This window comes from Pelodiscus sinensis, chromosome 22, assembly GCF_052426305.1.
Source record: "Pelodiscus sinensis isolate ZL-2025 chromosome 22, ASM5242630v1, whole genome shotgun sequence".
Classification (NCBI taxonomy): domain Eukaryota; kingdom Metazoa; phylum Chordata; order Testudines; family Trionychidae; genus Pelodiscus; species Pelodiscus sinensis.
In genome coordinates, this window is record NC_143073.1 from 16,248,573 (window position 1) to 16,273,416 (window position 24,844).

The window sequence follows — 24,844 nt, forward strand, 5'->3', positions numbered from 1 at the left end:
AGCAGGCAAGTCAGACCCTTCCCCCCCAGCAGAGAACTACCCCAAGAAGAATATTTTACACCTTTGATCTGCTGATGCCAGACATCGTGTTCAACTTTTTTCCCGTGGAGCAAGAGGGATCTAAAATTAGCTCAGTGGCAAAGCTGAAACAATACTATCCCCCTTTGGCCCAGATCAGATTACTACAGACCGGCAACATCTACTGCTCTCACTTCTTCTGAACATGTGGTGCTATTTCCAGATAGTCAACTCTCATCTATGCTTCTCAGTTTCGTATGATGAAGCATGGCACCCAACCCCAAATTCCTACAACCAGGGACCCACTCAAAGTGTTGCCAGATATTAAGAGAAAGTTAATTCCACAATGAGATCATGGAGAACATGCCTCAGTGCTTAAAATAATTTGAATTTCAGAGAGATAGGTTTGTTCCTGAAAAGCACTTTGGCTATTAAAAATGAAGAGCAAGTGTAGATTCTTGAAGCAACTCATTGCTGATAAGGAAGTACTAGAAGATGAGAAAGCAAGCAAGTCTGCTATGAAGAAAAAAATTGATTCTTAGCTCGCATGGACAATATACTATCAAAGATGAAAATCACATGGGTTGATCATGCTTTGACATTAGTGGGGGGGGGGGAGAGAGAAGAGAGGTGTCACTGTGAAATCTACCTTTTTACATCTTAAGACCGTATAAGAAAGCTAAAGATGCTTGAAAAATGCATACCTGAAAGAACTAATTGCTTATCACAGTGTTTTCCAATCTTTTAAAATTTGCCAATCCCTAAAGTGATCTGGAAATCTTAATCCGCAGACCTTCAGGGATCCAGGGACCACAGGTTTCCCTTTAAGAACTGCTAAAAATATCTACTCATATGTATAGGTTCTATACAGATCCTCAGATTAATTACCCATGTCCCCATGAAGATTGTTTGCTCCAATCAAAGATGGCTTTCAAACTAATGACTCAGTGAGGTATAATCACAGAATTTATGCTAACTTTACAGCTCTGCCTCAGTTTTACCAGTTATAAACTGAGGAAAATACATACCTACCCTCATGGGCACTGGGATTATTGGTCTGCCACTGTACAGGACTTTGGGTATTATTACAGCAGCATTTAGTGAGATCAGGGCTTTGTTGTTATAGCTCCTAAGCTATACATACACACAATGCAATTAAATAGTCCTGCCTCAAAGACATTCTAATCTAAACTGTAAAGGCAAACAAAGGCCAGAAGAAAAAGAGAACTGAAGACATGGAAATGGAGTGACTTGCCCAAAGAGAAAGCCTGGTACATGATGTATAAATCTGTACCTTCTCACACAACAGGACAATCCTTACATTTTTCCAATATAGGAAAAAACACAAGCTAAAATTAATGACATCTTGCTCTGGTTTAATGAAAAGCTTACTGTATTTTCCGGCGTATAAGGCGACTGGGCGTATAAGATGACCCCCCTAATTTTCTAGTTAAAAGAGCAAAAGCCTCAGAAGCGCGGCACCTCGCCGCCGCTTCGGCTTTGCTCCCGGTGCCTCTGGTCTGCTGGGGACCGTCTCCAGCAGACCAGGGACACCGGGAGCAAAGCCTCTGAGGGCGCCGGCAGCGGGACAGCCGCAGCACGTCTGGGCTGCCCCGCTGCCGGCTTCCCCTGCAGCTTCGCAAAGCCGCGGAGGGGCTCGGGCAATGGGGCAGCCCAGGCGGAGCCCCTCCGTGGCTTTGCTCCGCGTCTTCCTGGTCTGCAGACCAGGGAGATGCGGAGCAGCTTTTCTCGCCCCGGAGTACACGGGCGGCGGGACCACGAGGTCCCGCAGTCTGTGTCCTCTGGGGCGAGAAAAGTCCCGTTCGTACCTGCAAGTCGGGGACTGCCTGTATACCCGGCATATAAGACGACCCCCGATTTTTGGGGGATGTTTTTTAGCATAAAAAGTCGTCTTATACACTGGAAAATACAGTAGATGCAAGAGTCTAGGGGTGCAAAAAACATGACAAACATTTGTAGAAACTAAAGCAAATTTCAGCTCAAACCATTTAAAGCTTCAACACTATCGCAAAATGCTAATCCAGGAGAATCCACGAATTAAAATAACTTGGTCAATATCATGGTTGATTCTAACTAGCTTTGCTACCCTGAAAGAGAGACAAGCCCCTGTCCATGTTACTCAGTTATGAAATATTCACAGTGGGAATATTCATCCCTTTCTTTGCAACTGTTAGGACATGAAATCAACTGAGACTTGCAATCAAAGCAGCACAGGGTTTGAGCCAAAACAATGGGTGATTTGGGGCACTTCAATTCTTGACATGCCAGATTTTCATATGGACTCAGGCTATTACAAAAAACTTTGAATAAAACTGGAAAGGGTACAGAGAAGAGCTACAAAAGTGAGCCAAGCACTGGAAAAATATACCTTATCTTGAGAAATATATAGACCTCAATCTATTTAGCTTATCAAAAAGATAGAAATGACATGATTACAGTGTACAAGTACCTTCAAAGGGACAAAAACATTGGATATTAAAAACTAATCTAGCAGACTAATTTTATTTTGTTCCTACCCAAACAATAAAGTCAAATATACTAAAGGCTGTGAAGTGGGCAAATACTGTGGAATGGGGGACAAACACAAAATAACAAAGACACAATGTAAATTCATTGTGAAGTTTCTACAGCATCTAACCAGTGTTCCCTCTAAGATTTTCCATCCGTGAGTGGAGTGAGTTTTATCTCATGCATCAATATTGACATCTTGTGCGCTTGTTTGGATGTGTGCCATTGTGGCATCCACCAGTTACAAAAGTACTTATTTTTATATATACACACAGGAAACCCCTGCCTTACGACGGCCCGAGTTGTGACCCCTTCCTCCCCCCCGCACTTATGACCATTTTTGTATGTGTGGAAGGGGCTGAAACCCCTGAACTTACGTCCTTGGCCCAAATTTACGACGGCGCACAACGCCTATCGTAAATGCGGATTTGAGTTACGATGCCCCCGACATGTGACGCTTCCCCAGGAACCGATTGTGTCGCAAGTCGGGGTCCATATGTGTGTGTATATAATTTAAAATGTTAAGATAAAAATACTAAAATGGATAATTAACAAGGTGCATGACCCTGCACCCACCCACCCTGAAAACCACTCAGCTTGCTGGTGCCTGCCCCACTGCCTGTGTCCTGGCTAACCACCTACCCCCACAAAGCCCCTATAGTTGTGCCCAGTCTTGCAATCTTACCCCCCCAACCTGACATATGTCAGGGTCATGCTCTCTGCCCCCCCAAACAAAAACAGCACTTTCTGGGCCATGGGCCCACATCCCAAGCATCACTGCCGAGACACCTATGCCCAGCCCCACACCTCGCCTGTTCCCCCCCTTGCCCAGAGACCTGCGTCGGACCCCACCCCTCACCATCTCCTCCCTGGAATTTACCTGCACCTGGTACCTCCCCCCCACAACAGATAACTGGTGCATTTGCCCCCCATCCAGACAGCTTCTGTGCCAGGCCCCCACTGTCCTTTGCCCCACTGCTTCCTCCACTGGTACCAACCCCGGTATCTGCCCCACTGCTCATCCACCTGGACTCCCATGCAGCTCCTCTGGCCCCAGCTGCCAGAGCAGCTACCTACTGCCCGCACTCCCGTGCAGCTCCTCCAGCCCCAGCCGCTGGAGCAGCAGCCTACTGCCTGCCATGTGGCTCCTCCGGCCCTGGCTGCCAGAGCAGCTGCCTGCCGCCCACCACACGGCTCCTCTGGCCCCAGGTTACGCTTTCTAAAGCATTCATTGCTTAAAAATCTGCACATGTGAAAGAGCAAGCATACCAGATTTCATAATCCAGTTCCCTCTGATCTATTTGCAAAGGGCTGTGGCATTCGTTTCTAATCCTGCTGAATTTCCCGGTAGTCATTTTTGGCAAATTTGCTAGCAGTATAGGTCAAAAAGGACTAAACGCTGTATCACTTTAAATACAAGGAGAAGGAGTTTGGGGCTACTAAGCAAGGCTAGGCTTGTAGTTCATCTGCTGGACTTGGTTAATAGGCAGCATGGCCTGGTGAACAGTATGAATGTGAATGTGCATCTGTGTGCATAGTTAACAGATGAGCTTGGACTCCTTAGTTAACCCTCACGGTTACACACGGCTCCTCCCCCCTCCATTGCCACTGTATCAAAGACAGCAGGGAGGAGAGATGGGAGCTGGTTTTGGAGCCAGCTCCCATGGAGCCGTCTGTGCCCCCCACCAGCAGCGTGGTGGTGGGGGGCAGATGGTAGCCAGTGCTCATAGAAAGCCTGATTAGAAGCTGGCTCCCTGTGAGCACCAGGTCCCATGGAGCCACTTGCCTTCCCCTGCTGCCTCCCACAGCATTGCAGGGGATGGGGGAGATGAATACCAGCTCCTGCCTGCCCCCTGCATGTAAGCACATTTTCAAAAATACACAAATTTTAACATCCATAGAGCATTGGAAACCTTGATTGTATTCCTGAATCTGTGCTGACCTGCTGAGTCATTAACACCCACTTACCCAGCTGGGTCTCAGTTTCCTCATCTTTAAAATAGAGGTGATGATACTGACAACTTCTCTGTGAAGCATTCTGACCAACGAAAAGCTAGAAGATTTATCCGGCATTGCTCAGGTACTTACTTTTTTGAAAAATAAAATGAAAATGTACATACTTGATTTAAATCATTGCTCTAGGGTGGAAGTGGGGTTGAGGGGTTCAGTCTGCAGGCTGCCGCAGGGGAAAGTGGACTACCCAAGCCCTCTCTCACCATAGCAGCTTGGAACCACGTGAGAAGCGATACTCCATGGCCACTGTAGTTCCAGAAGGTGCAGTTGAGTAAGGGATGCATGTCCCCAGGCTGGGGCAGGTGCTGGTTCATCTGCTCCTGCACTCCCCAGACAGAACGAGGATGCAGCAAATTGCAACCCCCCCCCCCCCCCAGGATTGCCCCAAGCCTCCCATCCCTAGGTACACTTTAGGGAGAAGTAGGCTGCACTCCCCCCCCCCCCCCCCCGATTCATACAGGAACATTGCTGGCTGTTCCTTTTTCATATAATCATATCATCATAGAGCTGGAAGAAACCTTAAAAGGCTATCAAGTCCAGCCCCCTGCCCAAGGCAGGACCAATCCCAACTAAATCAATCCAGCCAGGGCTTTGTCAAGCTGAGACTTAAACACCTCTAGGGATAGACACTCCACTACTTCCCTAGGTAACCCATTCCAGTCCTTTACCTCCTAGTGAAATAGTTTTTCCTGATATCCAACCTAGACCTCTCCCACTAACTTGAGACCATTGTTCCTTGTTCTGCCATCCCTCACTAATGTGAACAACCTTCCTCCAGCCTCTTTGGAACCTCCCTTCAGGAAGTTAAAGGCTGCTATCAAATCCCCCTTTGCTCTTCTCTTCTGCAGACTAAATAGACCCAACTCTCTCAGCCTCTCCTCATAGGTCACATGCTCCAGCCCCCTAATCATTTTGGTTGCCCTCCACTGGACCCTCTCCAATGCATCCACATCCTTCCTGTAATTGGGGGCCCAGAACTGGACTCGATACTCCAGATGTGACCTCACCAAAGCCGAGTAAAGAGGAATCTCTGGATCGACTGGCAATGCTCCTCTTAACGCAACCGAGTATGCCATTAGCTTTCTTGGCTACAAGGGCACACTGTTGACTCATGTTCAGCTTCTCATCCACTGTAACCCCCAGGTCCTTTTCTACAGAACTACTACTTAGCCAGTTGGCCCCCAACCTGTAACAAAGCTTGGGATTCTTCCGTTCCAAGTGCAGGACTCTACACTTGTCCTTGTTGAACCTCATCAGATTTCTTGTGGCTCAATCCTCCAAATTGTTTAAGTCACTCTGTACTCCACCCCTTCCCTCCAGCTTATCTACCTCTCCCCTTAGCTTAGTGTCATCTGCAAACTTGCTGAGGGTGCAATCCATCCCCTCATCCAAGTCATTAATAAAGATGAACAAAACCGGTCCCAGAACTGAATCTTGGGACACTCAGCTAGAAACCGACCGCCAACCTGACATTGAGCCGTTGATCACTACTCGCTGGGCCCGACCTTCCAGCCAGCTTTCTATCCATCTTACCATCCATTTATCCAATCCACATTCCCTTAACTTGCTGGCAAGGATGCTGTGGGAGACCATATCAAAAGCCTTGCTGAAGTCAGGGAGCAAGTGGAAAGGTACAGCATCTTGCATAATGGGGTCCTAATATCTGTTTAATAACCCCGATTAAGTCACATTATGCCATATATCTGATCTCAATAGAATGAGATCAAAGGAGCATAACCACTACGGCTTTGGGAAGAACAGCCACAACATATTACATGCATGAAAGGAACACACAGGATGACAGAGACTCTGTGCTTGCTCTCACCATGGTGGTCTTGCTTCAAGAATAAATAGGGAGTATATAGGGAAAACTTTAGCTGATGGAACTCACTGCCACATGATACCACTGATGCCAAGAGCTACCAAATAAAGGTTTGGACATTTATATAGAAAACCTGAGCATATGTAATTGCAATAGCAAGGACAAAAGGTTTGTAAAAACCTCTTCTGGCAGTTATCTGGGAGCAAGTTATCCTAAGGCTACAGAGTTTCCTCCACCTTCATTCAAAAGCAGATATTAGCTACTGTCAGACTGGGCTAGATGGCTCAGGACTCTGACCTGGTGTGGCAATTTCTATAAAGTTAAAAGGACTATGAAGCTTCTGGTAAGGACAAACTGCAAATGTAGATGAAATGGGACTGGTTGTTAAGGATTGCGATTGTTGTTAAGGATCTGGAAATAATCACTTAAGATCAAGAGGTCAGTCATTCTTTGGAAGTGGACAGGGGGTGGATCACTTGATAACTTGTTCTGTTCATTCTAGGAATCTGAACGCTTAACTAGTTAACAGTTAGGGGCTGAAGCTACTTCCCACCCAAATTGGTCAAGGGGCTGCTGCAGCCCCACAGGACCTGCTGGGGACAGGGGCTGCTCCAGTCAGGCTAGAGCAGCCCCTGCCCGCAGAACAGCCCCCCCACCCCTCCTTGATCAGCTAGTTGGCCTAACATTATGTTTAACCTTTAAATATTATGTTTAACCATGAAACCAAGTAAACGAGATTTTACATCCCTAGTTCATTCCTTCTGGGGCACCTAGCACTGACCACGGTCAGAAGACAGGATACTGGAACTTTGGTCTGAACAAGTATGGACATTCTTATATTAAGCTCTCCTAGCTGACAGACTTCAAAGGAAGAGGCAACAGGCAACAGACAGGTTAGAATTTTTTTTTTTTTTAAATCAAAGGCCACTGAATGATCAGTCAGCCCAGAAATTTGTCGATAAAGGTGCATGAATCCTCCCTATCTTACAGCTTTTACCAAGTCCAGGTTCCATTTTTGCTAGATAAGGCCTAAGTGCTAACTGACTGTAGCTGAACTACCATCTTCATCTGTAGCCAGCAAGGCCTCTGCACTATCCACAACCCACCTCTTTGATTATGCTCGCTCTGGTTTTGATACTCCAGTAGCCTCAGCAGAGATCAGCTGTGCTAGGCATACATTGTCCAGAATCCCAGCTTCTACCACAAGACCATCTTCACAAGCTAAATTATAAAGCACTTCAATGAGACCAGATTTTCAGACAGCATGAAAGATTCTCCTGTTGCTGCTCTGCCACGAGGTGCCATAAGTGCAAAATTGTAAGGCTAGGCCTGCCTGGCTAATTGAGACAACTGACTCACCAACCTTAAGCACTCTAACGAAACATCAGCATATTTAAACATACACCACCAAGAGGAGCTTGCAGGAAACAAGATTGTCCACAAATACTAGCTGGATTCTTAGCCTGTTGGAAGGCAGCATGAATTCAGAATGATATAAGTGGGGGTAATAAACGTAAATAACACAGATATCAATCCTCATTCTTTGTTCTGCAATCAGCGTATGTTTGCAAAGAGGTTCTGAATCCAAGTGCAGCTGCAAAAGAAAAGATTTGGGAAATCAGGGATGAGACCCACTGCATGACCACTGTCAAGTCACCAAATCTGAGTCTGGGTTTCCCCACCTGCAAGATGGGAATCTCAATCATTCCTTGCTTCTTGGTTTCAGTTATGAACAGAGAATCTTACTAGATTTGGACAGCCCCAAGCTAGCATAATAGGATCTGAGAGTATGGAGCTGAGATACTATGTTCTTTGTGGGAACAGCAGATTTCAATACAAATCTAACCACTGGCATTTCATTTTAATACCTCAAATCAGAAAGGTGACTGCATAACAATAGCATTTTTCACATGAACCCCCGGGCTCTGCCTCTGAGAATCAAGGTCCTCAAAGGTATTTAGCCTGTCAAATTCCATGGACCCTTTTAAGGAACTGGACTTTAGTTCCTAGTGCTATTAACCCATCAGGCACCAGTGTCCAATACAGACACAGGAATATTCATATAGGTTCCAGCTGCAGCAGTTTTGATTCCTTGCACAGGGTCATAAATTTACACCACATTCTGAAAGATGAGTCTGCAGAGAACATGCTCAAATTTGAGTTCCCAGGCGAAGAGGGGCATCTAAGTTTTGCCTTTGGTTTAGCAGGTCACAAAGACATTTTTGGAGAATAACCAAGCTTTATGAGTTTTGATAGGGTCAGTCTTCAAAGATGAAAATAACGCAGCTTGCCAAACTTTTATCCAACCTTGTTCTGTGGCAGTAAGAGAAAGCCATTCAAGAACAAAATCTGCTTCCTTAAGGCAGCACCCTCACAGGTATTTTCAGCCATCAGGGATTATGGAGGCAATCACATGAAACCACCACAATGGCTCCAGGGCTCAGAAAGAAGCTAGGAAATATTGACTGCCCATCCTGCTCTGGCCTAAAAACTACACTTGAGAGAAAGCAAGATCTAGCAGAAAGGACAACAGAGGGAACTCAGAGACTATTCCCAGAAGCCCTGACCAGCTTGGTGTGTGAGTTGGGCAAATCCTTTCACTTCCGAGGTTGTTCTGCCTCCCCTGCTCTGTTTAGACAGGGATGGTGCACGCATAGTGTACATTATGAATGCTGAACAACTGGCCCCACCATAGCATAAGTGAACATACAGAAATTTCCACTGATTTCAAGTCAGTCTAAGAAGAATATGACCTCAGATTTGTAGAAGGGGCTACAAATCACGCTATTCCTCTCCCCATGAAACAAGAGAACTCAAATCCTTGGCCCATTCACAAAGAATAGAGTGGGATGCAATCTGATCACATTAAGGGATCTTGCATCAGAAACTAATATGTAGCACTTGTCACAGCATCAACTTGATTAGGCATTAGAAATTGGAGGGATGGGTTCTGCTATTCAAGTGACTTCAGTCCCATACAAGGCACATCCAGCTGCCTGTGGAGTTCTGGCAGAGAAGAGCTGAAACAAACATCTGGCTGATTCGGAGAGTACTGCAGCCTTTCTTTTCCTTGGACACAATAAAGGTTAGGATCACTGTAACCCGACTGGCCAGTGGCACGATTTGAACCCTCCCAGATTTTTGTTAAGGAAGGGAGCTCTGAGCCCTGCAATAGCTGGATTTAGGAGGCAGGGCTGGGCTTGAGAGACAATGTGAGAAGGAGCACTGAGGAGGAGTTCCTGTGGGAAAATGAAGGGATCTGTGAAATAATTGTGCTTGTAGTTCTAGAAGAGAGGCAACATGGGAAAGTGGATATGGAAAAGGAGAGTCCGATGCAAAAACTACAATGAAGAAGCAAAACTTCTAAGAGGTCCAGAGAAAAAGGAGGAAAAAATTGGAGTGTGTGTGTGGGGACAAACGGGTTTATGTAGAACTTAGAGACAAGGGGGAGGAAGGCACAGTGCACCACAGGCTAAACTGGGGTTCCCACAGCCATGCTGCATTCTCTCTATGTTTTGACTGCCCACCTGAACCAGGGCCCTTAAGGATGCCCATTTAGCTCAGTGACTCTCCACCATTAGGAGGACCTCCAATCCCCAGTGACTCAGTAACAAAAACTGCATGGGATCCCTATGAGAGGAAAACCTCAATGCTAAGGAAGGGGAGAGTTCTGTGTGCCCATCCCATAGGTCCTTACTGAGCCATGCAGGGTCTTAAGTCCTTCAGTCATGCTCCAACACCTTCCCTATTCCCTCCCACTCCTCCCCACAACACAGACACACACCATCCACATGTTTACCCACATAGTCCTTCCCCCTCTCTCTCCAAGCTATTAACACCTCAAGGCCCTTTGCTTCAGAGCCCGCAGCCACCTGACCCCCTCAGTTACTTACACCCCTAGACTTCCCACTTTTGCCCAGATCCTTCCAATTTTATTCCCCCCTCAAATCTTACTCTTAAGCCCCATCCACTTACCTGCTTCTCACTATGGTCTCCATACTGACAGCTGTAGTTTCCATTCTCCCTGCTGTCAGTTACTCTTTCAGGTGATCGCAAACCCAGCCCCTTCTCCCATAATGCCCCTCACCCAACAGCTATCCTCCAGTCACCCCACATCTTACCTCCAGCCCCACCCCAGGACCCCAGTAGTCCACCCCTTTCTCTAAACCTTCCCAATTCCCTGTTCCATCTAAAAACCCCTAAGCCTCTCCCACCACGTGGCTTGCACGCCACTGTTCCCCCAGTTACTTTCCCACCATCTCCTCATCATACCCAAAATTAACTTCCCTAACCGGCCCTCAACAATTCATTCACTTACCCATGCCTTGTCTTACCTCCCCACCTTCCTTCACCCCATCACACATCCACTCCCAAACACCCCACTACCTCCTCGCCATTCACCCCATCATACATCCTCCCTACACACTCCACTGCCACCCAATCCTCTGTGATCTCCCCTCCCGCCACACAGGAATACCCCTGCCCCCCTCACTAGACACCCTCCCCCGCCTCCCGTTCCAACCACCAGCTCCTCTATGACCTGCCTTCCCTCTTTCCCCCACTCTCCACTATCCCCTCCCTCTAACGGCCCTCCACACGCCTTTCTGACCTTCCTCTCCCTGGGGCCTGCCTCGCCCTGCCACCCTCCCCCCTCCCACAAAACACTCCCCCCAAAGACCCCCCCACCTGTATGACCTCTTCCCACCCGGGGCCTTCCCCACCCTCTCCAATCTTACACCCTCACCAGACACCCTCCCCAAAACCCTTTACAGTCTCCCCCACCCATTCATATACCTCCTCTCCCTCATTTGCCAGTAGCATCTCCCCCAACGGCCCCCATCCTTGTGCAACCCCCTCCCCACACCGAGGCCTGCCCACCAGTCTCGTACTCCCGCCAGACACTCAACCCTCCACTCAACCCCGCGCGCTGACCTTGTAGAAGGCGCCGTTGGAGCCGCGAAGCTCCACGGGCAGCCCCTCCATGGGCCCGGCCACCGCCGCCCCGCCGGGGAGGGGCCCAGGCCCCGGGAGCCGCCCGGCGCCGCGGGGGGGGGAGGAGGCAGCGCCGCAGGGTCTGGCCCGGGGGGGGATGGGAGGCGCCGCGGCCCGCTCCCGCTCCCGCTCCGGCTCCGCCACCGTGAGGCAGGGACCGACCCGCCGCCGCCGCTACCGCCTCACACCGCGCGCGCGGCCCCTCCCCCTTCGCGCGCGTACACCGCGCAGGCGCGGCCGGGAGGGGCGGGGCACGCGCGCGCGCCGCTCCACCAATCGCCGAGCGCCAGCCCAGGTCCGCTGGCCAATGGAAGAACGCAACTCTACTACCAACCAATCGCGACCAGCGTGGCTAAGCTAGGCGCGTGCTCAAGCCCCACCTCCCAACGAGAAGACGTCGGGTTCGCCAAGGACGCGCGCCCGCCCCGCCCCTCTGCCAGGACACCCAATCGGTGGGCCTCCCTGCTCCCGCTGACCAATCAGCATGCCCCCGCTTCTTTCCCACCTACACCGGCAACCAACCCTGGCCCCGCCCCGCTCCCAAACCAAGAAACGCCCAGCGTTTGGCCCGTACCCAATCACGGGCCGGGACCCGCCCCCAACCGCGCGGCTTCCGCGCTCCGAATTGGCTGCACTGCGAGATCAATCAAATGGGGCAGCTGGGGCCCCAGGCCCTGCCCCCGTCATTCTACGGCCTAGGAACATGGTGGGAAAGGGGAAAATATCCCACAGTTCCCTGGGCCTCTAGCCCCTCCGTATTCCATAATCCCCAGGGGCCTCCGAGCCCCCCAACTTCCCAGTCTCCTTAGACCCTCATCCCGCAGTCCTCTAGGGCTCTGTGGGCTTCCCTGGTATCCCACAATCTCCCAGTACCACCCCCATGTCCCACAATCCCTGAGCGCCCCGCCCCGGTCATCCAAGGCCTGAATGATTCCATATGCTGAGTGCATCAGGTGCGAGGGGGTGGATTCTATGGTTCCATTGGGGCGTTCTGGCTGCATGTGGGAGGTGTGAGAGACCAGTCTCTATGGTTCCAATGAGGACGGCCTAGCAGCACTTACTTGGTGGGTGTGGGACGACGGACTCTATGATTCTGACTGATCCTTGTTAGGTGAAATGTGCTTCATAAAATTCAGCTGAAGGTCTGAAAAATGTCACCCCAAATAATTACATTTGGGCAAAATTACAGGGAACCGAAAACGGTCTCATGGTGAGTGACCATAACTGCACTATCCGGATTCTCATTCACTGACCATTTTGAAATCAACGACTGTTTTTCTGAACGACCAGCTCTAGAAAGTACTGAGGGGAACGTCTCCAGCCTGCACTGTACAGCACGGAGCACACTGGGGATCCACCCTGGTGGGTGTCCAGGCATCGTGAGGAGACACTAGGATAGAGCTCTGCAGTAGGTGGTGCTATTGATCCCTGCTGGCCTGGGGATCTAGGAGTGAGAGAATAGCTTGGAAACATGACAGGAGTGCCCCCTGCAGGCTCACAAGTACAGTCAGGCCTGAAAAGGCAGGCAAAAACAAGCAAAGAGGATTTTGTCTCAGTGGGAAAATTTTGATTTTTGGAAGATATTTGAATACTGAGAAATCTACCTATCCCCATGTCTACCCATCTAACCCCATATACTTCCCTCTATCCATCCATCTGTTCCCCTCACCACTGCTCTCTCTATCCAGCCCCATGACCACAAGGGTCCCTTTAGGCTTGCCCGCTTCCCAGGATTTCCAATAAGGTTCTCTAGCCCAGCATCCTGCCTTACAACAGTGGCCAGCACAGGAGGCCCCACAGGGTCCCAGCCTCTGGCACTAAGCAGCTTGGGGCTAGGCTGGCTCAGGAGAGATTTGGGATTGTGAGGTCTGGAGCCTGGATCTTTCCCAGCACCATGTTCAGATACCGCTCAGCTCAACACCACAACCTGCCACATGGGGCTGAGCTTCCCAGGGCAGAAGGATGGTAAATGACATGGCTACATACACAGGAGCAGGAATGTTGGTGGGGTACAGTGGGGCAGGACTGAGGTGCACCAGCAGGCCTGGGGAGGGGTGACTGGGTATTGTTACCTCGACCCATCAGCCACAGTCAGTCAAATTGATCTGAGGTGCTGAGGTCGGGTCAGGGTCCCACTATCAGGGTCACTGCATGGCCTCTTGGGTGCCACAAATATCCCTCCCCACAGGACGGGTCAGAAACCAGCCCCTGTGACTGTGTGTATTGTGTGTATGTGTGCACAGCACAGTGCATGTGTACCAGGCAAGTGTGTGTATATATAGTACTCTGTGTGTAGCAAGAAAGTGTGTGTACACAATACTGTGTGTGGGTACTGAGCATGTATGCATGTACACAGTAATGTGTGTAACACACAAGTGTGTGTTTGTGTACCAAGAAAGTGTGTATGTTTATTTACACAGCACTGTGCATGTGTACCAGGAAAGTGTCTGTGTGTGTGTTTACACAGTGGTGTGTACCGTATGTTTGTTATGTACCCAATGCTCTGTACCAGTAAACTGGAAAAGCGTGTGTGTGTGTGTGTGTGTGTGTGTGTGTGTACAGAGAAAATGTGTGTGTACAGGGGTGATAGCAGAGAGTGTGCATGGGGGGGCACAGGCTGGATGTGGGGATGGGAGGAAGGAAGCAGGACAGGAGAAGAAAGAGCTCTCTGTGTGTGTGTGAGAGAGCGAGGCAGAGATGGGAAGAAGGAAGGAGAGAGGAGGAGAAGGATGGATGTATATGAGGACGAATGCAGGGATGGAAGGGAGGAGGAAGAGCTGGAGGAGGACACTGTGGAGGGGGGGCAGGATCTGAGCTCACAGACGCCCATTAAGTCACACCCGGGGGCGGGAGTGGAAGGGGGGGGGCTCGTCACATGAGCAGCCTGTGACCCAGCCGCCGGTTCAGGAGAGCACTGCATGGAGCTAGGGGAGGGACCCGGCCACCTCCCCCCCTCCCCATCGACCCCACCCCAGAGCATCCCCAACTAAAGGTTTGTGCATCTCCGGGCTGGGAGCCAGGACGCCTGGGTTCTCTTCCCAGCTCTGGGAGAAGAGTGGGAGCTGGCGGTTCAGGACTCCTGTTTCTCTTTCTGGCCTATGGAGAGGAGTGGGGGCTGGTGAGTTGGAGCGGGGGCTGGGAGCCAGGACTCCTGGGTTCCTCTCTCCCCAGCGCTGTGAAGGGGGTGGGTCTGGTGGCCAGGAAATCCATTTAATCTCCTCCATTCAGCTACCTTCCACCTGGGGGCTAAGGCCCGCCCTCCTAGGAACGCGCCGGCTTAAATGATCCTCTCCCAGCATAAGCTCCTTCTTCCTTGTCTCCTCCCTGCGTCCTCGGGGGCAGCCTGACCCACAGCCTACAGCCGGTGAGCTTCCGCCCTCCAGAAGTTTGCCCCCATCCCCACCCATTTACCCTAGAAGAGAAACCAGGAACAGGGGTGTCCTCCCCATCTCTGGGGGTGGGGGGCTGAATTTGGAGGATCCACGCCCATTGGGTGTCTCCTGAATTTGGTTTGCTCTTTCCTGCATCTGACTTGGATTAATTTTTCTCCTCGTTGATTGCTCCCAAACCGGGCTGACTTTAAAGGTTCATACCCCAGTTTTTAAGTTGCTTCAGAGAGAGCTTTTAAACAAGAGTGTGCATTTCCTGTCTCCATTTAATCATAAGAATCTAGCCTGGTATTTTTTAAGAGTTCAAACCCACTTTCTTAGCTGTCTTTTGAAGTTTCCCAGCCATCTGCTTTGTGCATCAAAACACAGATAAATTTTTCTACCTGTTAAATAAAAGCACCTGGGGAGGTTTGTATGGTACAAACCCAATTTTCTCTCATTATTTCAAAGGCAGATCTACAGTGGGATTCAGAGCATGCTTGTGTATTGCAGCAGGACTGAAGTCTTTTCCTTTTAATCTCTGCAATTTTAAGGCTGGCATTCCCAGCCCTGTGCAGTATGGCAGACTAGACCATGTATTTGGTGTTTGCAGAATTTCAGGCCAAAGGGGAGATGATCTAGCTAGATTTTTGGGTGAGGGATTGCAGGGGTGCCTGAGGAGGGGCATGGGAGCTGGGGAGGAGAACTAGGGAGAAGAGGGGTTTTGCCAATAATGCCTCCTTCCCCTCTCCCAGGGTGACCAGGCCCCCCTGCCATGTCCACTGAGAGCTCCCCTCTGTTGAGCTACCGGCTCTTCAGCGTGGTGGACGAGGGGGAGATGCCAAGCAGCCGGGCCCAAGAGGAGGCACCCCTCGTGGGTGGGGGCATAGGCCCCCTGGGCCCCCCACAGCCTGACCCGGCCCGACGGCTCTCCACTTTCTTTGGCGTCGTGGTGCCCACAGTGTTGTCCATGTTCAGCATCGTTGTCTTCATGCGTGTGGGTGAGTGACTCTACCCTGCTGATTAGTGCATGGTTATTGGCAAAAGCCCTCTTCTCCCTCCTCAACTCCCCCCCCCCCCCAAGGAAATTTCTCTGCCTCCCATAGGATTCTCTCCCTCCATCCCCTGCCCACATTGTGTGCTGCCCTTAAGAATAGCAGCAAACCTCCGTCCCCATCCCCACTGATGCATGCTTGATTTCCGGCCAAAATCATGTGGTGGGCTAATGGGGGCTTGGCCCATACTTACCCCTTGCTGCCTCCAACCCAGCTGGTTGTTCAGCTTCTTGTCACAATTAGCAGCTGATTCATCCGGGGTTGGTTGTGCATACATTCCATCGACATCATAAGGCATGGAGTTCCCTAGATCACTGGTGCCTGCATACTTGTACCTTATGGGCACTGAAAGCCAATTCCTTATTGTAATTAGTGGCTGACTAAAGGTGAGCACCATTAAACAGGAGAGGTTCGTGCTTAACCGGGAGGTGGGCCCTAAGGCCATGTGGATGGGCCCAATCCTGGAAGCTATATAGAGGGCAGAATTCTGGGCTTGCCCTCCCTCCAGTTCTGCCAATGCCCCTCCCTTCTTACCTGCAGCTCCCTATCTGTCATCTCTTAGGTTTCGTGGTGGGACATGCTGGGTTCCTGCAGTCGCTGCTTATGCTGGTGGTAGCCTATGTCATCATTTTACTGACCGTCCTGTCTGTCTGTGCCATCTGCACTAATGGTGCCATCCAAGGGGGTGGGGCATATTGTATCCTTCCGCCAGCGGGCTGGTACATGCTGTGCGGGGTGGCCAGAATTACAGCCAGTTCGTTGGCTCCTCTCAACACCCTCCTATGGCTGGGGGGGGGGGGGGGCTGTGTGCCTCAGTGTGGGATGGGGTGATTCCAGGTGGGGGACCAGGCCTCTGCAAGGGAGAGGGGGTCAGCTAGAAGTAGCCGAGGGGCCCTCTAGGAAATTGGGGGCTAGGGGTATGTAGGCTGTGTTGGTTGGATGAGGGCAATGTGATTACAGAGGGGGTCTTTGGGGTGAACACTGGGATGCAGGGATGCATAGAAGGCCGTCTCTGGGGGGATGGGGAGTAAAACTCAAGGGGGCTAGATCTGAGGGGAATGTATGAGGGTTTGGGGAGATCTGTTTATGTTGGGAGTCTTTGGGGGCAGACATTAGGATGTGGAGGAGGAGAGATGGGGGGCAGGACATTGGCTGTGGAGCCAGGTAGGGATTGTCTCAATGGGGGAGAAGAGACTGACTATAGCTCTGTCTGTGGGCAGTGGTAGTGGCAGCAATTCTCTCTCCCCCCCCCCCCATGGCGTTTCCTTGACAACTGCCCCCCCAGTCATGATCTCGCGGACGCTGGGCCCCGAGTTTGGGGGCAGCATCGGGCTCATGTTCTACTTGGCCAACGTCTGCGCCTGTGGGGTTTACGTGCTGGGGCTGGTGGAGGCTGTGCTGGACGTCTTTGGGGCAGGTGAGCCCAGACGCCGGGGTGCCTCCCCAGAGGGCTGGTGGATTAGAGCGGGGGGGCTGGGAGTTAGGACTCCGGGTTCTCCTCTGCCCTAATGGTCATTCCTGTCCTTCCCATCCCCTCCAGATGGGACAGATCCCCCCGGCGCCCATGCCCTGCCCCAGGGCTATTTCTACAGCTTCCTGTATGGCTCACTCGTGCTACTGCTCTGTTTGCTGGTCTGCCTGGTGGGTGCCCGCATCTATGCCCGTGCTGCCTTCCTCATCTTCCTGGTGGTGAACCTGGTGCTGCTGGCCATCTTCCTCAGCTTCTTCGTGGTGGGGCCCCGCCCGGTGCCCGTGGCCCGTGATGTCAACCACACCTTCAACACCAGCTTCACCGGCTTCCGCCTCGACACCCTGCGTGCCAACCTGCATGGTCAGCAGGGGCAGGGCACAGGGGGATTCTGGGGTGGGGGAAGGAGCAGCTCAGATGGAGGAGGGGCCCAAGATGTTGAAGGGAGGGGGGATGGCAGGGGGTAGGAGGGAGAGGGATACAAGGGGGTGTGGAGGGACAGAATGGGTTTGGGGGCTGTCGAGAGATGGAGTGGGGCAAGTCTGGGATGGGGAAGCAGAGGGGAAAGGGGGGCATAGGCTGGGGTGGTGGCATGTAGAGGAGGGCACATGGCTATCGGCTGGAGAAAGCAAACACTGGAGGATGGTGGAGGGAGGGAGCTGACATGGAGCTGTTGGTGGAGGAGGGATCATGAGATATGGGGGGCTTGGGACCTAGGAGGGGGTCCTGCTGGCGCAGAGAAGGGGTGAGTAGGGCTGGGGGGAGGGGAAACTAGCTTACTCACTTGTTCCTCTGCAGCCATGTACTCCCGTGATTACACCACCAATAACGTCATGACGTTTGCCACCGTCTTCGCTGTCATGTTCAATGGCTGCACTGGGATCATGGCCGGCTCCAACATGTCGGGTGAGCCTGGATGCCTGGGTTTTCTTCCCAGTGCTGGGAGGAGAGTGGGGGGCTGGTGGGTTAGAGCAGAGGGCCTGGGAACCAGGACTCCTGGGCTCTCCGCCTGGCTCTGAGAGGGAGTGGGGTCTGGTGGTTAGAGCAGTGGGGCCTAGGAGGCCACACTCCTGAGTCTCATGCTGGCACTGGGCTGCTGTTACAGGGGAGTTGAGGAACCCTAGCAGCTCCATCCCCAAGGGCACCATCATTGCTGTGGTTTACACCTTCGTCATCTACTTCCTCCTCTTCTTCATGACCAGCTTCACCTGCGAGCGGTGAGGGGGAGGGGAGTGATAAGTATCATGGCCTAGGAGGAGGTGGAGGACACACTATGTTGGCATCAAGGGGTGGGGCTAGGGCGGGACAATAGGAAGAGATGGTTAAAGGGTGGGGCTGAAGAGAGATGTAGGGGTTGGGGCAGAGCTGGCAAATGGAGTGGAGCTAGAAGGAGAGGACGGATGGGGCTACAGGGTGTCGGGATGTGGAACACCAGGACAGGAGGATGAGAGGGGGGGTGGGGCTATCAGAATGGGGCAGTGAATGGCAAGAGGGTGGGTCTAATGGGTGGGAGGCAAGTGATGGGGTGAGGGGGCTATGGGTAGGTGTGGCTAGCAGGCTAAAATGCAGAGATAGGTAGGGGTAGGGCTGAGGACTGGACAAGGGGTGTGGTTACATTAAGGGTAGGGCTTAGCAATGGGGGTAGAGCTATGGATGAAACTAACAGGGAGCTCTCGGTTGACAGGCATTGCTAATGAATGGGTGGGGCCAAGGGGTAGAGGCAGGACCAGGTGAGCTTGAGTGGGATGAAGGAGCATGTGTGGGACATGCAGGGTGGTAGGTGGCACTCAAGGCCTGGCTACCCTCGCAGGACGCTGCTGAAGGAGGACTACGGCTTCTTCCGCTCCATCAACCTATGGCCCCCGCTCGTGCTGGTCGGGGTTTACGCCGCATCCCTCTCAGCCTCCATGAGCTCCCTCATAGGGGCCTCCCGCATCTTGCATGCGCTGGCCAAGGACGACCTCTTTGGTGAGCCCTCCCTGGCCTCTGCCAGACTATCCCCCTCCCCTGCCCACACACCTTGGTCCTTTCCTTGCTCACCTGCCTTTCTTCCTGTTCCTCTCCCCCACAGGTATCATTCTGGCTCCAGCCAAAATTGTCTCCAAGGGGGGTAACCCCTGGGTGGCCGTTCTCTACACCTGGGCCCTGGTGCAGGTAAGCACCACTCCCTGCCCCAGGCTCACCTGCTCCCCTCCTGGAGCGGGGGAGAGAACCCAGGAGCCTTGGGTTCTAGCCCCCTGCATTATAACCCTCCCAAAGAACCCAGGTGACCTGACCCCCTCCCTTGGTTTCTCCCCCACCCCAGGTGGTGCTGTTCGCAGGGAAGCTCAACACCATTGCAGGCATTGTCACCGTCTTTTATCTTGTGGCCTACGCAGCCGTGGACCTGGCCTGCCTGTTGCTTGAGTGGGCCTCTGCCCCTAATTTCCGGTGAGGAGCCTGCCGGAGGGAGCCATAGGGCATGACATGGGTGGGGGCATGGTTTGGGAGAGCCAGGGGTGAGCTGGGGGTTTGGAGGAAGCAGTGTCTAGGGGTGGGAGTGCATGAAGAGGAAGGAAGAGGGTTTGGGAGGCAGTGCCCCCAGGTGGGGAACCATGGGGGGTAAGGGAGAGGCTTAAGAGGCCGTGCTTAGGGCTGGGGGGTGCATGGAGAACTGCAGAGGGAGGTTTGGGGAGAGTGGACTGGACTGGGGGCAGGCTCCAATTCAGGAAGGCTTCATGGCTTGGTGGGGGCCAGGGGAATGGGTGGTGGGATTTGGGGTGTCTGAGGGAGCAGGGCTATCTCTAACCCCACCTCCACTCCCACTAGCCCCACCTTCCAGCTGTTCAGCTGGCACAGCTGCCTGCTGGGCATTGCCAGCTGCCTGCTCATGATGTTCCTGATCAGTCCGGCTGGCGCCTCGGGCAGCCTGGTGCTGATGTTAGCGCTGCTGGGATTTATCCACCTACGGGCACCTGCCAGCTCCTGGGGCTATATCAGCCAGGCCCTCATCTTCCACCAGGTACCAGGCGGGTGCCAGTGCCTCGTCTTCTCCCGGCTCCTGCTCCAGCCACCAGTCCCCACTCTTCTGCCAGAACCCGGAGTCCTGGTTCCCTTTTATTTTTTCCCATCCCCCACACGCTGCCCTTCAACCCACCCGGAACCGGGGATGTTAAATTTAGATGAATTCGCTAATTGAATAGTCAGTAAGGGCGCCTCCGCATTTGAAGTGTAGCATCAGTCTCAGGGCTGTTGCTGCACTTCAGAGGCAAATGTGCTGCGGGGAGCATGGGGCCAGCGGGGGACTCAAGCAGTCCCCCGCTGGCCCCGGGCTCCATGAGGCGCTGCCACTTTGAAGCATCCCATCCTCTCACACCCCTTGCTGCCTCTTTCTGATAGAGGCAGCAACGGGTGGGGAAGCGCTTAGTCAACTAGTGTGACTATCTGATAAGCAAATGCTTATTGGATAGTTGACTAGTCATTCACATCCCAACCTGGAACTGGAGGGGATCTGGCAGCCAGTCCCTCATTTCCCCCCCCCCCCTCCCAACCTGGAACTGGAGGGGGCATCTGTGCAACCCTGAGGATGGCTGTTGGATCAGGTGTCCATCAGCCAGACCCTCTTCCATTCACCTTGTACTGCCAGGGGGGTCTGTCAGCTGGGCCCCCTCGTATAGATGAGGGGGCTTCCTATGGCTGTGGGGTGACCTTTGAAAGTTGGTGGGGTTTGCTTGGTATCCTGAGTAGTTGGGGGCAGTGGGATGTTGACAGGGCAGGGGAGTGTGATGGGTGGGTGGGAGTTTGGGGAGCCACGCCCAGCTCCTGTGATGTTGTCATCCCAGGTACGGAAATACCTGCTGCTCCTGGACGTGCGCAAGGAGCACGTGAAGTTCTGGCGCCCCCAGATGCTGCTGATGGTGGCCAACCCCCGGAGTGGGGCACAGCTCATCCGTTTCGTCAATGACCTCAAGAAAGGGGGGCTCTTCGTGCTGGGCCACGTGGAGATTGGGGAGCTGGGTAAGGGACTCCAGCATCCGGGTGCCAGCATCCCCATCCCAGGCTGGGAGAGAACCCAAGCATCCAGGCTCCTCCCCCTTCTCTGATTCACCAGCCCCCACTACCCCTCCTAGAGCTGGGGAGAGAACCCAGGAGTCTTGGCTCCCATCCCCCCTGCTCTGACCCACCAGCCCCCACTCCCTTCCCAGACCTGGGCAGAGAACCCAGGAGTCCTGGCTACCTTCTGTTTCTACCCTGCCAGATACGATGCCCTCTGACCCCATCCAAGCTCACTACAACTTCTGGCTCAGCCTGGTGGACAAACTCAACGTCAAGGCTTTTGTTGATCTGACCCTCTCACCCTCTGTCCGTCAGGGGACCCAGCACCTGCTGCGCATCACAGGGCTCGGTGAGTGATCTAACCAGCTGCCCCACCCCAGAGCTGGCTGCATCTCAGCATCTGCTGATCTGATCTGCTCTCTCCCATTTCCAGGCGGCATGAAACCCAACACGCTTGTGCTGGGCTTTTACGACACCTGTGTGCCTGAGGACTACTTCCTCCATGACCCAGCCTTCAGCCAGGCCCGGGAGAATGACCACTTTGGGGTGGACCTGCCGGCCTTGCAGGCTCACTTTCCCACGGTGCGCGGGGCCAGCACCCTCAAGGCTCTGCTGGCCTCTGAGTATGTCTCCATCATCTCGGATGCTGTGAAGATGCACAAGAATGTCTGTCTGGCCCGCTACTTCCCATTGCTGGACAAGGAGCGGCTGTTCTCCAAGGCCGGGCGGGCTGAGGGGCGCTTCGTGGATGTCTGGCCCCTCAACCTGCTGCGTCCTGACACTCCAGCGTATGTGGATGTTTGCAGCCTGTTTCTCCTCCAGTTGGCCTGCATCCTCACCATGGTGAGCTCCTGGCGGGCTGCCCGCCTCCGTCTATTTCTCTGTGTGGAGTCAGGAGACCGGGGCTGGGTGGGCAAGGAGGAGAAACTCAAGGAACTGCTTAGCAAGCTGCGCATCAAGGCATCCATCCAGACAGTCACCTGGGACCATGTGGTGGCCTTGCATGGCCAGCGGCAGGCAGGCGGGGAGCCCTTCCTCAACGCAGCTGCCCAGCGGGTGACCGATGAGTATCTGGCAGCTGTCAATGCCCTGGTGCTGAAACAGGGGGGCCAGGTGGCTGTGCGGTTCCTCTACTTGCCCCGGCCACCAGCTGACACCTCTTTGTATGAGCGCTACCTAGAACAGTTGGAGATCCTCACCCGGGACCTAGGGCCAACCCTACTGGTCCATGGTCTCACGCCCGTCACCTGCACCGAGCTGTGAGCACCAGAGGAGGGACCCCTCAAGGACAGTCTGGCAGGACCTTTGGATGTTCTCCCTCTCTGTGGGGCAACTCCTGGGGCGGGGAAGCTGCTAAATGGTGGCGGTTGGCTCCATACTTGCCTGGGGCAGACTTGGGATCTGGGGACTCCTAGAGCCAGCAGTGGGCTGTGCCTTCCTGCCTTCAGCGTTGAGGTGTGCTTGGGAACTGGGGAATGCACGCCCCGTGAGATTATCTGAGGGGGGGCCTGGCCTTACATTAGAGCCCCCCCACAGCTGGTGCTTCTGAATGCAGAGGCACCCCCGAACTGAGGCAGCAAGACAGAGGGGATTAGATATAGCACAATCTCGTAACTGAGGGGACGAGGGGTGCAAACACTGAGCTTGCACTATATGCCATGATCTCTGCACTGTTGGGTGGGGATCCCCATTTTTCCCAAAATCAATGCACTCCAAATTCCTTCACTGTTTGGAGGTACCCAGAAAAATGGGTACCCCACTAAACTCAAGCACCCCAAATTCTCTATTTGCACCATGCCACGGCTGTTCGGGGCCCCTAGCTGTTCTTGCACTCCAAAAACCCTTCCGGGGGTTGCCTCTTCCATGCTCCCCAGTGTCTCTTGGAGGGACACCTGCTGCTCCTTGATGCCTGTTGCCTTAGTTCTGTGCCTCCCAACCCTACAGCACCATAATCCACCTTGCATATGGGGGACACTAGCACTCCAGTAGTGTGTCCTGCTCCAGTGGTACAAGGGGCTGCCCCAAAATAACTCAGCTGAAACTAACCCAGGGGAGGGATAAAAAGTGTGGACCCCAAAACCAGCCACCCCACTCCACCCTATCCAGGGCCCAGGCAGTTTACTTACCCTACTAGGTCTAACTTTGGTTAATGTTCTCTCTGATACCTCATGTAACATGACTGACCAGTGCCCCCTGGAGGAGGGGTAATAACACAGCAAGCTATGGGGGGGGTGGGGCTATTTAGACATGTATTTTAACGAGTGCACTCAATAAATGGATAACACAAAAAGGATGGTGGTTGGTGATGTGGTGGGGGAGCCAGGACTCCTGGGATCTCTCCTTGACTGGGAAGAGAGTGGGGGCTGGGACAGTGTTTTCCCGAGGAACTGAAATTAGGTGAGCTTGTCTGGCCTGACACACACACCCTCCTCTGGAACTTCAATGAGGGGTGAGACTGAGGGCGGGTTGTGTGATAAATGCAAAGCAGTGCACACTGGAAGCAATCTCAACAAGACTTACACAATGATGTAATCACAGTGAGCTGTCACCATTAGGCTAGTTCTTGTCTGAAAACATCTGCTCGTTGTGTAGCAGAAGTCCAAAAAGCAAAGCGAGTGTTCAGAACTCCCAGGAAAGGGCTAGAGAAGGCAAAAAGTGCCCTAAAGCTGCTCTCTCAGTCTTGGGTGCAATCTCATCTTGACTGCTGGGTGCAGTCAGGTGTTCCCCGTCTCCCATTCCAGAGAAGATATATTGGCAAAGGTACAAAGAAGGGCTCCTAAACTGATTAGGCTCTGTAACAAAAGCAGAGATTAATGAGACTAGGACTTTTAAGAGTGGAAAAGAGATGACCAAGGGCAGTATGAAAAAGGCCCATAAAACGTGCCTGGTGTAGATCAAGGAAATGTTCTTTACTACTTCCTGTAACATAAAATAGGAGTCACCAAATGAAATGAAAAGGTGGCAGGTTTAAAACAAACAAAAGGCACTACTCTTCACACAATGCATAGCCAACCTGTGGAACTCCTTGCCCGAGGTTGTTGTAAAGGCCAAGAACAAAACAGGGTTCAAAGAAGTACTAGATAAATTAAAGGAAGATAGGTCCATCAATGCTTATTAGCCAGACTTGGCAGGAATGGTGTCCCAAGGCTCTCTTTGCCAGGAGCTTGGAATTGCTGGATGGTTCTCTGTTCTCTTCATTCCCTCTGGGGCACCTGGCACTGGTCACCATTGGCAGACAGGACACGGGGCTGGATATAGCTTTGGTCTGACCCAGTAAGGTTGTGCTTATGTGAAAATTAATAATACCAATGTTTGGTATAGAAGATAATGACTTCTCAAGGAGGTGAGAGAAGGACCTTGGCAAATAATGTGTTTTCAAGCTCTTAGCCTACTCGGTACCATGCCTATAAGAATTTCTCAGGCCCAAATCTAGCCTGCTGGAGCAGACACGAAAACACAATCCAATAAAGCAACATTTCCCAAACTATGGGCTGTGGCCATGGGAAAAAAATACAGGGCCTCAGCATGGCTGCCGGGAGGGGAG

The 24,844-nt window shown here is 52.6% G+C and overlaps 1 protein-coding gene across 4 annotated transcripts; it reads left to right on the forward strand.

Annotated features, from left to right (window-relative positions):
• The first annotated feature begins 14,232 nt into the window (after window positions 1–14,232).
• Window positions 14,233–23,864, forward strand: SLC12A9 (solute carrier family 12 member 9). Of its 4 annotated transcripts, none has more exons than XM_006112088.5 (14): window positions 14,233–14,366; window positions 15,498–15,743; window positions 16,360–16,494; window positions 17,083–17,214; window positions 17,338–17,628; window positions 18,064–18,171; window positions 18,371–18,482; window positions 19,076–19,233; window positions 19,337–19,419; window positions 19,571–19,695; window positions 20,074–20,266; window positions 21,087–21,261; window positions 21,503–21,649; window positions 21,734–23,864. In XM_006112088.5, the coding sequence occupies exons 2-14, from the start codon at window positions 15,518–15,520 to the stop codon at window positions 22,561–22,563; spliced, it is 2,715 nt and encodes a 904-aa protein (XP_006112150.2). In that variant the 5' UTR covers window positions 14,233–14,366; window positions 15,498–15,517; the 3' UTR covers window positions 22,564–23,864. The 4 variants fall into 4 exon arrangements, with proteins under 4 accessions (XP_006112150.2, XP_006112152.2, XP_075764044.1 ...); XM_006112090.5 differs by having other exon boundaries at window positions 14,355–14,492; XM_006112089.5 differs by lacking the exon at window positions 14,233–14,366 and adding an exon at window positions 14,541–14,738.
• Window positions 23,865–24,844: the final 980 nt, after the last annotated feature.

Excerpts from the sequence above, each read along its gene's own strand:
- SLC12A9 (XM_006112088.5), top strand. The coding sequence starts at position 15,518 with ATGTCCACTGAGAGCTCCCCTCTGTTGAGCTACCGGCTCTTCAGCGTG. Across the intron at positions 16,495-17,082 it reads CCAAGGGGGTGGGGCATATT|TCATGATCTCGCGGACGCTG; the intron begins GTATCCTTCCGC and ends CTGCCCCCCCAG. Across the intron at positions 19,420-19,570 it reads ACACCTGGGCCCTGGTGCAG|GTGGTGCTGTTCGCAGGGAA; the intron begins GTAAGCACCACT and ends CCCCCACCCCAG.